General features: G+C 29.0%; 1 protein-coding gene across 1 annotated transcript; it reads right to left on the bottom strand.

Annotated features, from left to right (window-relative positions):
• Positions 1–1461: 1461 nt before the first annotated feature.
• LOC130664911 (bromodomain-containing protein DDB_G0280777) lies at positions 1462–10771 on the bottom strand. The gene is made up of 7 exons (XM_057465097.1): positions 10499–10771; positions 7188–7418; positions 5258–5482; positions 4185–4378; positions 3377–4115; positions 1930–2374; positions 1462–1854 (listed from the first exon to the last, which is right to left on the bottom strand). The coding sequence occupies exons 1-7, from the start codon at positions 10613–10615 to the stop codon at positions 1829–1831; spliced, it is 1977 nt and encodes a 658-aa protein (XP_057321080.1). The 5' UTR covers positions 10616–10771; the 3' UTR covers positions 1462–1828.
• Between the last annotated feature and the right edge of the window lie 5851 nt (positions 10772–16622).

Here is a 16622-nt window from a genome sequence, read left to right as displayed (position 1 = left end):
AAATTATAGATCCCGGAGAAAATATTTGGCTGCGGATGGTAAATAATAAGTAGTATTCTTGTCATCAAATAATTATACACACACGTTTCTTTAATGTTTTCCGGACTACTTATCCAAGTTAATTAGAATTTTTAGTCTTTAAAAATTTCAAATTGTAATCACAGCAATAACTTTTTTTAAATTTTCATTTATTAGAAACTTTGTCAATAATTACTAGCTATCATGAGCGGGCTTAAAAAAAAACAAATAGAGAGAGAGAGAGAAAGAAAGAGAGAGAGTAATTTCTCATCAATTTAAATAATTATACTGCAAACTGATGGGAAGATTCTCATTTTATTATTCAGTTAAAATTTAATTAATGTGTGAGATAAGTGGGTTAGTCGCATGTTTCATTTTTATAAAAACTATATATATATATATAATTTTTGCATCATATTAATTATATTCTTATCCAAAAGCCATCCAACCATTCATTACTTCTACAAAAATTGTCAATATTGAGTTTTTTTGAAAACTTGAGCCTTTATTTTTATCATCAGACCATTAATTGGTATCTTCTATAATAGGATCTCTTTTATCCAAGTGATTAAACTCCGTTAAAGATCTGGATACTCTGACAAACGAACTCGTTTCAGTTTTCCTTATCCTTCCGCACACTGAATTTGAATCCTCTCTGTTTTTTATTATTCTATACATATCTAAATTTTAATAATTAATTAAGGAAAGGACAATTTCGTCGAGATATAGATTTTAAAAAAATATTTACAGTTGATATCGATTAGGAGTCAAACGAAATTTGGAAAATAAATTTCAGTAAAATTACAATTCGAATTTTCAAATTTTGTAGGCCAAAATTTATTTACCAAATTTCGTTTAACTCCTAATTGATAACAATTAGGAGTATTTTTTTTTAAATCAATATATTGGCGACAATTGCAACTGCGTATCCTTTTTCCATTAATACTTCAATTAATTATCAAAATTTTACTACGGTCATTATAATTGTCATTAAATATTTTAAAAAATTGGCGGCACTGTCTGAGACTGCCCTTAAAAAGGTTTTTCGATGAAGGTGCCGGTATCCGATAAAAAATATCAGTTGAGATTTTTCACTTATCAGTGACCCGCTTGTCCAGATTTCACTGTATTTCTTTCTTCCTTTTTTTCGTCTGAGTCTTATATTAAAAAAAAAATATAAGTAATAAAAACCTACTACTTTTTCGAATGGTTTCAATCATGCGGCATTAAAAATAATGAACTAGAGTCTAGTTATCCTTGTATTCAATAATTTTTTTATGCAAATAAATAACTAATAATAATGAACAATTGTCATTGAATGAATCAAAGTTCACTTTAAAAAATATTATTTAAAGAAACAAAACAAACTTTAGTGTTTTTATGAATTTATCATTAAATTTCTGGGTTTAGGGGGCAAGAAAAAAAAATATATCAACACTACAATTTATCACATTAGTTATTATTTTTTATTCAAAAATTATTATATAGTAAAAGCAATTTCCATGGTAAATAACTAATTCTACGTATTTTGTTGTCTTAAACTTGATAAAATATTAAATGATCAACAGATAAATCTATTACACAAAATAATAGTATCACTTGTATCCTATTTCCATCACGAATAGTAGGTGTATTTACATACTTTTTAATGCTTGTATCCTTGAATGCATCTTTAATGTTAATTTTATTTATGAATCCTGCTAATAAAAATAGTACTTTATGTATATATATATAAATTTTTTTTATTTTACTTTAATATTTAACGACTAAAGGATTCTTTTTTATGATAATTTTATGAGGCATTAGGAATTTAACGAACAGAACGTGGTTGAACATCTGAAAAAACAATGACCATAAATTAATATATATATATTTACTACGATAATATAAAAATAAATTTATTATCCTTACAATGGGGACGATTGATATCTTCCTGTTCATCAGATTGAGGCATAACTTGAGCTTGTAGTGGTTGGTTCTGTTCTTTGTTGTCTTCTTGTTCGTCTGAATTACCCATTACGCGAGCACTCACTCCAATGGGTACCTGGAATGTTTCCAAAGATCTCAAGGGCATTGGAAATTGCGGTCTAGGAAATAAACGTTCTTCGATTCGGTGGATAAAACTTCTCTCGGGAAGTACAACTATTTTCTTCTTATCTTCATCGTCTTTGTTTTCTTCTTGACTTTCAGAATCAGCAGTAAGTTTTGTTGACTGTTGCTGCCCCTCTAAGTTTTCCTGACGGTGAGCTTCGATGCTTTCATGCTCCATGAGATTTCTCAATTCAATTGGACGGATTGGTCCATTGAATTGAACAGGGCGAGCATTCATTGGAAAAGGTTTAAACTCTTGAACTTGCTGAAATTATTGAAATAATGTATATGTTATCTGGTTATTGATTTGAATATTTAATTAGTCAGTAGGGGTGTGCGAATCGAATTGAATAATTCTAAAATTTTTTTTTTAACGACTTAAAATTTTAATAGTTTCTTCAATATTTCAAATTTTTACCAGAGATAAATAGAGATTAGACAGAAATCTACACGGGGAAAATTATCTAATAAATTTTACTCGTTGATTGTGAGTAAAACTAGGCCTGCATGAATAATTACTCGTCCTTTTCTAGAGAGTATTCAATTATGGGGTAAAAACATCCAATTTCAAGTAATTTTTAAATAAAAAAGAATAAAAAATAAAACAAAACGAATCTGTTTTTATTCTTTTCGTATTTATTTTGTTTTCGACTCAGATTTACTTTAAATTGTAGGGTAAATTTTATCGAAAAATTCTCTCCGTGTATGAAAATTTACGAAATTAATAAAAAACTAATAATTCTGAAGTTACACTGTAAAAAATTGGGAGTGATCTGGATTTTATTTAAATCCGATTCAGAGTAAATTTCACTCTGAGGGTATTAAATAAAAAGGCATCCGCTCCGCATTCACTCCGGACTTAATCCGCGTTCACTCCGCAAATTTTTTACAGTGTAACAGATAATTAACAATTTTCGGATTTTTTTTCAACAAATTAATTAAAAAAAAAAAAAAAAACTAAAAATATGCACCCGTAGAAAATTAAAAAAACTATAAGTGCAATTTGTCAAAATAATTTTACTGTTATAATTTATCGTTTAAAAAAAATTCAAAACTCATCAGATGGCGGCTAATTTCAGTATCATAAAAACTAAGCTCTCTATTAAATAAAAATTAAATATTTGAAAGCTGATCAGAATTTTCTTGATTCGAATCGATTATTTTAAAACGTTAAAAATAATTTGAAACTTTTAAAATAATTTAGAAATACGAATTTATATCCAATTCGATTCGAACCTAAATTCGCTCAGCCCAAACTAATAGTTACCTCTTGTCGAGTTCTGTCAATGTCTTGTTCTGGTTTCATTTCTTCATCAATATGTTGAATAATGCTTTTAATTTTAAGCGGCACTTGTTGAATAAATCTTATGATATCAATTGGTAACCCTGGGAAAGGGAAGTTTGGTTTATCACGAGCTTCTTGAGGTTGTGTAGGTTTTTGTTCAAGCTGTTGCTGGATGATGTGGACTTGTGGTATGATTCTGGGTTCACGGTTCATTTCTGGCATAACAGGTGATGCCGGTGGTGGTGGAGGTGGCATCATTCCTTGGGTTTGTTGTTCTTGAGAGTACACTTGCTCACTTGGTTCTTGAGGGAACATTGGGTGGTGGGGTTGGTGCTGTGGCTGTTGTTGTTGTGGTTGTGGTTGATGTTGTTGCATCTGGTTCATTGGCGGTCTCATCCCGCGGATCATTTCAATTGGTAGAGTACGAATTTCAATTGGGAACGGACGTAATTCCATTTGTTGATTGTTATTAATCTGTTGTGGGATTTGCGGTGATCCCAATCCCAACATCTGCTGGATGTTTCTTATTTCAGGTAAACCAAGACTTTGTTCCAATTGATTTATTCTACGCGCATTCACAAATGACGGATTTTGTGCATCGGGTGCGGGAAACTGGTTTTGAACTTGGTAACGGTGGTAGTCTTGTTCGTGAGGTTGCATCGGAATCTGGATGTTGCCAAGCGGAACAATAATTGGAGTAAGAAGATCCTGTTCCTGTTGTCTGGACAATTATTTTATTAAATGACTACTTAAGAGAAATGGAAAATTAAAATAACCATTGAGAGCTTACTCTTGTCGACGAGGTTCTCCGGATTCACAGAGAATGACCACGCGCTCACCACCAAGACGTTGGTGACGTTGGTAATCATTGTTGTTGTTGTTGTTATTATTGTTGTCTACTTGATTATTACCATCGTTAAAGTCGTCAGATCTACGACGTTCGACTACACATGATACGAGACCACGGGATTGCTGCATAAGAGTCTATAGATTGTGTCAAATAAATATGATTATAATTTGATTTTTAAAAAATTGATGTAAGAAATTTTCCTGATTCAAAAATTCATTGAAAACAATTGAAACTAATTTAATATTTTTGAATTCATTTCGTTGGATAAATTGAGAAGAATTCGACGCCCGGGTCAACAATAAAACTTGATTTCGACTTGGTCTATCAAGTCGAAATTTGGAGCTGTTTTTCACAAGACAAACTCAATTTTTTTTAACGGAGATATGAAATACATTGAGCTTTCACCTTGGTTTAGACTTAACTGGCTTACTTAGTCACGATTTAAGACGAAAAAGTTGAAATCAAGTCGAAATTAACTTTGTTTAGACTTTTTCGACTCAAATTATAAGGCGAAAAAGTCAAAACTAAGGTAAAATAATTTTTATATATATTAAGGCGGAAGTAAGGCGAATAAATAACTTTTTTTCGACTTGATTCAGCAAGTCAAAAGTAAGGTGAATGACCGTCGTGCTCGAAGTAAAGACAAATAAGTTCAAACTAAGATAAAAAAATACAAATAAGTTGAAACTAAGATGAAAAAAGTTCAAAAAAATTTAGGTCGAAAAAGATGACATCTTATCGAAAAATCGTCGGCAAATCGATAACTTCAAAAGAAAATAAGGCGAAGCGAGCCTGAATCAAGTTTTATTTTTGACCCGGGCGGCGTGAATTCATTTTAATTTTTTTGAATTATAGATGAGACCAGAAATTGAGGAATTATTTAGTCATTGAAAAGAATCGAGATAAATTGGTTTGATCGATGGGGAGAAAAAATTAAGAAATTTAAATGAATTAATATTTCATCTTTTTAAATTCTATTCAATGAATTTTTTAAACCAGTGATGAATTCTTACATTTGCGAGATCATCCAAATCAAGTTGGAGCGGGAATTTAATGTGGACTGGTGAAAATCCCGAGTCACTGTAGTCATCCTCATTTTCATTGTCATTTCCACTTTCATTGTCAGCTTTCGAATCATCCTGATTATCAGTTTGAGTTTCTTCCTCTTTAGGATCTGATGGAATTGGTTTCGTTTTTACGGATGACTCGCCAATGTTCTGTTTAGCGTCAATGGGATCCTGTATATTTACAGATAATTGAATATAAAAAAAATAATAGTCATAATAATAATAATAGACATTAAGAGTTTCACTAATTTAATAATATGTCTAGGAATCTTCTAATAGCCAATTGGCTTTAAAACTTTTTAGCTTACGTTCTCTTAAAAATTAATTGCACGATTCAACGGTTGGTCGCATTCGATTTCCATCGTTTCGAGTTTACCGCGACTTTTAATAATAATCATCAAAGTGACTTAACTTTCACCAACTGCTCGCTATGACCTGGCGTCAATGCGTGACCGGAAAGTATGCGGGAGTGATGCCCATTGAAAAATCCCATATCATTTGTAATTCAACAATAAATATATACTAAATTATCGGTATCATTTTCTCGTTTATGCCGCTCGATTTGGACATTCAATAAACATAAGTAATTTTATATCCGAGAGTTGATATACAGGAAATTATTTAGTAATTCAAACTGTTGACAACTTTCTATGCACTTCCCGATTGACCGGTACCGCGTAAATAAAAACCAGAATAAAATGATTTAAAACTTTTTGAGTACAGCGCAAGTATGATATTTTTTTCGAGCCCCATTTTATATAAAGTAAAAAGTTTCAGTAAATCATAGTAAGTAGGTTTCGAGATATTTACACTGGAAAGTTATTCGCAGACAATATAATCGGTCATGCAAATAAAAAAGTATTGAGAGAGTGAAAAATATTTTTAGTGGGTTGTAAGAAATCATATTTGCTTGAATTAATTTAAGTATTCATGATCCATTACCCGATACGCTCATTAAAATCTTAATAATTTTTTGTTTATTTATTATTATACTTTTTTTTTCTTTTTGTTTTTAGAGGATTAGCTCGGGCGATTATAATTTACGCGAAGATTATTATCCTCGACAGTACAGTTAATCGGCAAAGAGAAAATCCTTTCAGCGAACGTTCACCTCTCGGCACAACTGCCATCGAAGCAACCCACTTTCATTGTATTCGTTGTACAGGTAAGCTTATGTATGTATGTTTCTTTTTTTTTCTTCTTATTTTTCAACCGGTATAGTATTAAATAAACCTGGTACAGCACAGACGTACTACGGAGTACCATTTAATAACAGATTCTTCTAATGGTTCATTATATTACATACACAATAAAATAAATATGAATTATCTTTTAATGATATGTGTGTTGATTGATGTTTACATTTATCTTTTATGAGCATAATCAAGATTTAAAAACAGCGTTTGAGATTTAGTTACTAAATAAGACGGCGCAATAAAAGAATAGAATTTAAAAATTCAAAATTGAATGATGGATTATTTTATTATTTATGCGATTCACGAGCCTATGCTTCCTGTCTTAGTATTACGTGCTCAGTAGAAAGTAAACTTAAGTGTACGACGTGTATGTGCGACAAATGAGCCGAACATACATAAAGATTGCCCTCTGAGTCACGTTAAAGGTGAAAATAAAACTTATTAGAACTTGATGTTCTCTTCCCGCTTAGAAGAGAAACAAAAAAACAGATATACGTTAAAATAATTATTTACAAGAGATTATTTTTTAATAGTGAGCCATTAAATACTAGTTTGTCTGGTTCGCCTTGACATGGACTTGTAAAAACTGTTGTTGTGAAAAACTTGACTCATTATTTGGATTAGATTTTATCTGGAGATAGTGGAAGATAGATGACAAAGTAAAATAATTTGTGGTGTACCTGAACAAGAGCTTCGGGTTGCAGGTGTTTGATGAATTCGCTCGGCTGCTGTTGGCTGTTTATTTGGGTCTGCATAGCATTGATAGCCTCGGGACTGCATGATGCGCGAGCTTGAAGCCAAGCTGCGGCTAAAATAAAGCTGCCGATGATAACGGAAATGGCTATCAAAGTTGTGGCGATTATCTTTGCGATCTGAACGGCGGTACTCTTCATTACTGGTCTTGAGTATGCCTGAAAAAATGAGAAAATATTTATATTTTGAACACTACCTGGGTCGAAAAATTTGGTCTGATGTCAGTCTAACTAGACTGTATTGAATGTGAACTGTATTTTAAATTTTAAGCTGTTTTTGATCTGAATATGATAAAAAAAGTCTAATTTCGGTTCAGATAGTAATAAAAATCGGCAAAATATTATGAGGAAAAGTCTGATTTTGATTTAGAGGCGATCGAAACTAAAAATTATCGAAAACAAGTACAGGCAAAACGCGGTAAAATTTCACGTGTCAATTAAATATAAATAAAAAGTAAAATTTAATAGAATTAATATCAAATTTTTAGTCTAACTAAACTGTACTTAGACTAATTCGTCTGTTTTTGAAAAAGTTTGTCTTCTGTCTTTAAAATTTTAAGGTGTTTTTGATCTTAAGATGATCAAAAACAGGCTCAAGAAATAATTGACAGAAAAAGTCTAATTTCGGTCTGGGTTGAAACGAAATTCAACAAAATATCATGAGTAAAAAGTCTGATTTTGATTGAGAGGCGACCAAAACCAGACTAAAAATTATCGAAAAGTCTGAAAATCATCCACATGTTAAATGAATCGTTCATTGGAGAAATCTCATAAGTCATGTTTTTTACGAAATTGGGTTTTTTGCACTTTTGGGTTCTTTGGATGTCCCTCCATATAAATCAATTAAAATATGCATCTAATCACCGTTGAAAAAACAATTAACGGGGTGACAGCAATTTCATTTAATTGAGAAACCCCATAAGTCAATGACTCAAATAAACATATGCAGTTTTAGTTTTACAGAAATCATTTTTTTTTTTTTTTTATTCAAAATTCGCGCTTTTTTGGGAAATTAATTTCAAATGTTGTTTTATTGTTGACTGTTATTTGACTAATTAATATGTTTAAATTAATTATAATTTTTTGTAATTTCTGAGTTTCAGAGTTCAAATACATATTTAATACTTCATTTTATCAGTGTAATAAATGATTTTAGTGGAAACATTTAAAAAAACAATGATTTCATAACTTTTTTTTCCGTTTGGTTGAGAAACCCCATAAGTCAATGAACTTTAAATAATTTTTTCAAGTAGTTTCAGTCAAAAAATTAAATTTTTCTTGTTGGAATCTTTTTCTGAGACGCTAAAATTATTGTAATCAATTATTTATTTATTATTTTAATGTCAAGTTTTTCCAAAAAATTGTTTTTTGTGTTTCCTGAAAAATTTTGTTTTCTTGACTTATGGGGTTTCTCAAATAAACGATTCAAATAAATACAAATAAAAAGTAAAATTGAATCAAAAAATTCAAAATCTTTATTTGATTCAAAACAAATCAAATTATCCGACGTTACTTTATTAATCTTTTCACATGATCATCGTAATTATCAATCATCAATTCCATTTCCATTACAGAAAAAATACATATGACTGTTTTCTCATATCGTTAAATGATTGCATCTGAACAGACCTTCCTTACATTCATAGAATTTACGTGGATGGTTCGGTTGTACACTATGTAGAACCTGTGACAAAGACTACAATGATTTATGTTTGTGTATGTTCGTGCCAGCTTCACGGTTGGTACCCAACCAAGTCGAGGCCTTTGTCGCTGTACCGCTTCCTTCGTTATCGATTTAAGTCTACGGTCTCTCGAAGTCGAGTCACACCAGTAAGGATTTATAAAAAGTTTAAGTCAACAAAAAAAAAACCCAACAAAAGTAAAAAAAAGTTTTCTTCTCATTTGATCTCTCCCATCATTACTTATATATAAATATATATAATTTCTAGATGAGTAGATTAATAGTCACGAGATGATTCAAGAACTAGAAAGCTCGGGCATTATCACGAGCATTAAAGAGTTAGCGGGTTTACAGATAAAAAAAACATGCAATGTCTAGAAACGGTTTTCTTGTGTTGTTTGAAATCCTTAGCAGCCCTAACTGTTTTCTGACCCTAAATCTGTTAAGAAAAGTATTAAATTTATATTAAGAGCAGTACAGGATATCTTCTCTCAGTCTATTATTTACGAAGGACACCAACTTATACAGAAGAATTGTGGATGCGATTAATTATGACCTCGATGTGGATGGACGATACTTGGGTGAGAGGCTTCCAGGAGATAGTAGGCCATCATCCAAGACAAACTATAGCAAGGTGTTTATAAACTCATACATTTAAGTAAACTGATACAAAAGTAAACAGCTCTGTTGCCAAGTGAAATAATTTAATGTAATCTTAATGAAATTTCATAAATATGTTTTTTACTCTTTGTATTCCTAATGACTCATTTAATTGCCATATTATAATTATGATAAAAAAAAAATTTTAAATTTAACACAATAAAGAAACATGAAATAGATTAAATTAAGTGTTTAATGTGAATTGAATTACATGTTTGATTTAACTTACGTAAGTTTGCTTGGATTTTTTTTATACTCATGATTACTCTACGCACGTCTGTACGCAATAATCTCGGAAACAAAATAATATTTAATGGTAAAATGAAAAGTAAATAATAAGAAAAAACGTTTATTACTCAATTTAACTTGTGGACGTGGTTTTAAATTAAATGGTCTTTTGAAACTTTCCGTTTAAGTTAAGAAAGCGACAATAAGCAAGAAAATAACAATTTTGTAAACCTAAACTATAGATGTTACAGAGATTTAAATGCTTCGGGTTGCGATCTTTGCTCTGGAGTAAAATATAGATGTTCTAAATTAATGTGAATACGTCATTTTGCCTTGAAATTAAGCGTAATCTCGTTACCAAAAAAGCAAACAATGTTCTTATGTGCGTGACAATTAACTCTTTTGAGGACAAGTGTGTAATTTTTTTTTTATTTATAAATAAATAGAGTAATTACAATTATTACATAAATTTTATGTATGTAATTACATTAGAAATTTTTTAAAGTTTGATCGAGCAGGAAGCCGACAGACTTTCTAATTATTATTTAATTTTAATGAACTTACATATAAATTTATAAATATATGAATTTTAATAAATTTCCTGTCAGAAAATAATGAAATTTTCTGTAGATTTTTTCGGATTTAAAAAAAATATCCAATTATTGCTTACCGGAGGTGATTCTGATGAAGAATAAACTTCACTGGGTGCATAATGACTGTGAGGTGGCGGAATCTTCTCTGATCCCACGGTAACAGTAGCCAGGGAATCAAGTTGCTCTTTCTCCATTATCGAGAAATAGGACACTTGAGTACTTAAAACTTCTACTCCGTTTTTAAATTAAATTGTCAGTATAAAAAATATATAAACTGTTTATAATGATTTGTCAGCACTTATAAAATTTAGTTGAATGAAGAAAAAATTTCGATGTCAATTGCCCGATGATCATCCGAGCAGTGAATGTCCAAGGATTCTGAGCACTGGTAGCTTAGGTGTAATCCCCACCTGACGAGAGAGCTGTGCTGGTATGGTATGGGCATTGGGCCTTCCTCTTTCCTCCCACAGTATGGGATATACTGACAGAGTGGTGGGCCCCACCCTCACGTCACCGTCTTCGTCATCTCCGAGTGCAATCTCAACTTTCTAAGCAAAGCAACAATACTATGCCTACTCCAGACCACGATGCTATTAGTGTGCTACTTATATATTTATGTCTTTGCACAAAACCGGTTTTACATTTACGCTTTAAAATATTATAATCATGATAATTATTTATATAAGTTTGTTTATATAGATGTATATAGATTAATATACATCAGAAGTTATCGATAAATCGGGCAATTTATTTATAGATTTTAGTAAAATGTAAAGCAGTAATTAAATTATCGAAAAATTCATAAATATTGACAGTTACTGGTTTCAAGGCTGGCATAAATTATACCGTACATTAATTTCCGGAAATTAAATAAAACGTGAGAACACGTTTAGTATATTTTTATACGAAATGCGCAATATATACTTTGAACGTGCTTTTAAACGGTAGTAATAAAGTAAACATGAGATAATATTGTTTTTAAATGAAATTTATTTAATTTATACTGGGATATATATTTTTTGTTATTGGAATATAATAATGCTGATAGATGGATCGTCATGAGCGAAAGTGTTAAGTGAATTACTCGTGAAATGCATCAGGCAAAGTTACTACTTTCCCCGTGTTTGAAAAAAAAAAAAAAAAATCAATCGGTTGTTGCAAAAATTGAAACAAAAAAATAAATAAAGATTTCTTGATATCAAATAAAATAAAATTTCACAATTTATTAATAATAAATATACTTAAAAACATTATTTTAAAATATATTAAAAATAAATAATTACATATAAATTTAAATTTTATTATTATTATTATTATCATTACTATTATTTTTATTATTATTATTATTACACTGTAAAAAGAGCGGTGTAAACATGAACTCAATTTAACAACGTAAGGTGTTAAAATAAAATAACACCGGTGTAGGCGGTGTTAAATCGGTGTAAAAAAATTCCATGTATAGAAATTAGAAAAAAAAATGTATTACATAGAAAAAAATATAAAAATTTAATGAATATCATCTAGAGGAAATTTAAATTTTGCTATGTACTTATTTAAATAATTATTTATATTATACGTAATTTATTTAAAAATTACACAATTTTACGCCCACCACTTCAATCAGCAATAATTTAATTAATTAATAAAACTACTGTCTAACTGTAGTGATCGAGTAAATAAAAATATTCACAAAGTAAAATATTTTTAACACAGAAAAATATTTCAACACCGGGAAATTTTTTAACACTGGTAAAGAATATTTACACCTTCGGTGATGTTATTTTAACGCCGCTGAAGGTGTTAAAATTTAACACCGAAAATTTTTACACCTACACCTCCTGGACTTACCCCGGTTTTTTTTACAGTATTACACTAAAAAATTTTCAGAGTGAAGGAAGTTTATTTTAATATTTAAACTCCGAATTGGAGTGAATGCGGATTCAAATAAAATCTAGCATTGAATTCACTCACAAAAGTTCATAAATTTATTATTTAATTTCCTATGAATATATATTAATATATACATACATATTCATGGTCTTGGTGATTTCCAATATAATAATAACGACATAAAAATTTAATAATAAAAAGGTCATGTAAGCCAAAAATATAAAAACAACATGACCATGCGCAATACAAAACATCATACAAAATTATCATTATCATTATTATTAATAGTTATATGTGATTAAAAGTAGTAAACTATAATTAATTTAAAAGTAGGCGGCATATAAAATTAAATGCGTTTGATGAGAACGGATATAAAATAATTAAATGTAGAAAAAACATAGTTTAAATAAATAGTTAAGCAATTATTTCAGGTATAAACACGCAATGGCATTGTCGAGCGCTGGTTTTGACCTAGGTACCTGATGAGTTTACACGAGATATATGTATATTATGTACATATGATAGGTGATTGCTCTATGGAGACGTACGACTTCCATGCGACAATTTCACCAAGAAATTGCGCTTCCAGTCCGACATATAATACGTAATTTATATTTGAAATAACATTTTCTCTTGAAATAAGTAGACTGTAAGTGTAAATATATGTATGTTATTTAAAATAATATAAACTTAATATGTATACTAAATATATGTAGCAAATTGAATAGTTTAATTTTGATTACAAATAACTTATGATGGCTAAAAATATAATTAAATTATTAAATTATGCTTTTTTATAATTCATATTATTTTGTGTAAAAAATCTATTCATATTATTCACGTTTTATAAAGATAATAATAAGAGGTACTCTCGCTTTCACTCGAGATAATAAGTATCCATGCTACGATATTTAATGTAAACTGTAATTACATTTATTATTTTCTTTTTTTTTTTTTTAAATTTAATTTTCATATTCCCGCCGTTTAATATTTTACCAAAACTGGGAAAATTAAATTTTTATTAAATATTGTTATTTATTACTTAATTGAAGTATGAAGGAGGAGTGGGGGGAGAGACCCATATATTTCAGAAATAATATTTATTGTTTTGTTTTTTTGCTGTTATTTCAGTAATATTTCACTCTTTATCGATGCAAAAATGAATGTTTATATTTATTTTTTAAATTGAAGATTAAGACCGATCAATTTGCAATCAAGCTATATGTACATGTATATATGCCATTTCTCTTTCTATATAATATATAACAACTGTAATCGTCAATATATTGCTTTTTACGGACGTGCATCAGCGAATTTCCATTATTAAGCAATAAACGTGAAATGCATGTATTTTATGCAGGCATAAAAGTTGCACAAAGTTGAAAAATTTTCATTTACCTGTATACAATATATCACTTTATTTTAATATTCAATATAACTGACAATTTTTTTGCATACTTACGATAATTAAATTTTGTTTTTCGTTTAGAATAAAAGTTACCAAAAAATTAGAAGAGAAATAATCAAAATTTTTTTTTTAGCTTTCGTAATTTCTTATATGTTGTACTGGAAAATTCGAGCGCGTAAAATAAAATCGTTATCGCGCACGCTGATGAATAATAAAGAAATTAATTTTTAGTAAACAGAAGAAATGGATTTTTTGGCGGGAAAAATTTTGATTTGACCCAAAAATTTTTTGCATTATGAATTTGAAAGAAAAATTGACTTGAGGGAAAAAAAAATTTCTTGTGCCAAAGAAAAATTTTTTTTTTATTTTATGAAGCAAAATATTTTTGGGGACAAGAAATTTTCTTTTCTGTGTAGTTTTTTTACCAATGGAAATAGTTTAAAAAAAATTTATTAGGTATAGCTTAAGAAAATTGAATGCAATCTCAGAAAACGATTTCGAAATTTAGTAGCATGAAATTTCGTTTTTTAAGTTATTAGTTTTTGCTTTAACAAAAAAAATAAAAAATAAGGATGTAACGAGTACACTAAAATATTGTTTTGGTTTTAACTAAAGCCTCATTATGATATAATAAATGAAAACCACTACATGCTTGAGTTAACAATAACAAAGTTTTGTTTATTGAAAACGTATGCATAGTTGTTTCTCTTCCGTGTTCAGTATACATATTAACTAAATGAAATACTTTTTTTTAATTATTTGTATTGAATATTTATGCAAAGAAAAAAAAATCGATATGTCCCACTTTTTTTTTTAAATAGTTTCGCAATTTGGTTACAAAAAATATTATTTAATAGTAATTTTTTGTTAAATAATATTAACAATACAGATTATTTTAAAATGTGTAATTATTTCATTAAATTACGATTATTAAGACGATTTTGGTGGATAAACTTATGGATTATTTTTATTATTTCTTGAACAAAAAATTAATTATAATACTTTGATTTAAATATTTGTTTTTTTTTTCATTTGTATACACAGAGAAATTATTCTCGTTTAAAATTTTATGATGTCATAGTAAACCGGGCCAGATTGCTCACCTTATGGAAATTGAAATAAACACATGCAAAAATTACTATGACCATAGTAAATAATTTACAGTCCCCGATTGAATCTGATTAAATTTAAAAATTCGGGAATTTCCGATTGACTTCCAATCGAATTTATTATCGGATTCGATCGAAGTTTTTAATCAGGAATACTTACAGTAAATTATAATTGTTGTCAACTTTACTATGGTGATAGTAATTTTTTCAATATGATTTTTTAAATTTCAGCGGGTGGGCAATATGGTCCGGATTTACTATGACACCATAGTTCTTCAAAGGAGAACAATTTCTCCGTGTAGTTTTATCATAGTTGTTTGAATATTTACATTAGTATGTAGAGATATTGATATTTATCACTCATACATGACTCATAACAAATATTACAACACATAGCATAGCTATTGGAGGAAGATAGTAATTATTACTTCATGGGTATTCGATTTCCTTTAAAAAAATAAATACTTTTTATCATAATTATAATTTTTATAATAATCTTTTATGCCAACGAACAAGGTGTTTAAAATTTATGATTAGATTATAGAAAAAAACTATCATTTTTTCAGATTCTTAGTATTTATATTCCCTTAGTATTAAATATCTACATATTCCAACATTATTAATTTTTGAAAATAAATTAATGTATAGACATAAAAGTATAAAATAAATATATTAGAAAAAATTTTCGAGGTAAAAATAATAAATATTTATATTATTTGTTACTGGTTACAGATTAAACTTATCAGTGAGAAAAAACGCACTTAAATTGATATTTTGTATATAAAATAACAAATAATCAACTTATTTGCGCAACATGAAATTCTCAGATAATGAAACAGCAACAAAAGATAACATACCTTGCATATAATAAAAAATATTTCCTTTATTTTAATATTTAAGTACAGTAAATAAACATAATATTTTTTTTTTACAAACACAAAATTTTCTAAAGTTATTCCTGTCAACAAAATTTTTAATTTCGCGCACGCTCATTTAACTCTTATAGGTGTCGCTAAAATCTTAATTAATTTCTTCACAAATTTAAGATCTTTTACCTCAATAGTAGTGACATCTTGTATAAAATATTTGAATCACAAAGTTTAAATTCCATAACAGCAAGGAATTTGTTCATGGAAACTCTTTGTAATTTATCTCGTATCAACCCCGAAGTATAGATACAAGAAGTCCGAACGGTATAGGATTTTTCTGATTATTTAACAATTTAAACAACAAAATGGTTTGGTGCCTACTAATTTTTGTATTATTATTTATTAATATCAAATGTTTTTAACTTTGCAAATTATCTTGTAAACTTCTCAATATTGTTGGGTTGAAAAGGCTTCAAAAGTTTCTACAAATTTTCTAAAACTTTTATTTAATTCCACGTTTCTCGAAATATTTTTTTTCAGAGATGTCAGTAGCAACAAAAATTCCCGCGTAAGTCTTTAAACGAGTATGTACTTTTTGAAAAGTAGCGCGCCCTACCGACAAAAAATCGATCCCCTAAATCGATGCCATTCTTTTCATCATGGAGAATAGAGACAACGAGCCCGAAATCGAGTAACACAGACCTTGTCTGTTCTAACGGTAACCGGGGCGCTTTCGAAAGGTTCCGAAGTTGATCACTTGTAGCGCTACCATTGCGTAGACCAATATTAAAAAGCGAAGTGGGGGACATTTCACTCGAGGCGAACAGACAATTTTGGGTAGTAATGTGGCTCCCTCCCATATTTTTATAAATTAATCTGTTGACAAGATTTTTAACGGCTAAAGAACAAAATTAGTCATTAAAAA

The sequence above is a fragment of the Microplitis mediator genome, chromosome 3, assembly GCF_029852145.1.
Source record: "Microplitis mediator isolate UGA2020A chromosome 3, iyMicMedi2.1, whole genome shotgun sequence".
NCBI lineage: Eukaryota > Metazoa > Arthropoda > Insecta > Hymenoptera > Braconidae > Microplitis > Microplitis mediator.
The sequence above is the reverse complement of the archived record's forward strand: the minus strand, read 5'-3'. Positions and strand labels throughout refer to the sequence as shown.

Coding starts and splice junctions, on each gene's coding strand:
- LOC130664911 (XM_057465097.1), bottom strand. CDS start 10,615: ATGGAGAAAGAGCAACTTGATTCCCTGGCTACTGTTACCGTGGGATCA. Junction 4,116..4,184: donor GGAGAACCTCGTCGACAAGA/GTAAGCTCTCAA, acceptor ATAATTGTCCAG/ACAACAGGAACAGGATCTTC. Junction 1,855..1,929: donor AGATATCAATCGTCCCCATT/GTAAGGATAATA, acceptor TTGTTTTTTCAG/ATGTTCAACCACGTTCTGTT.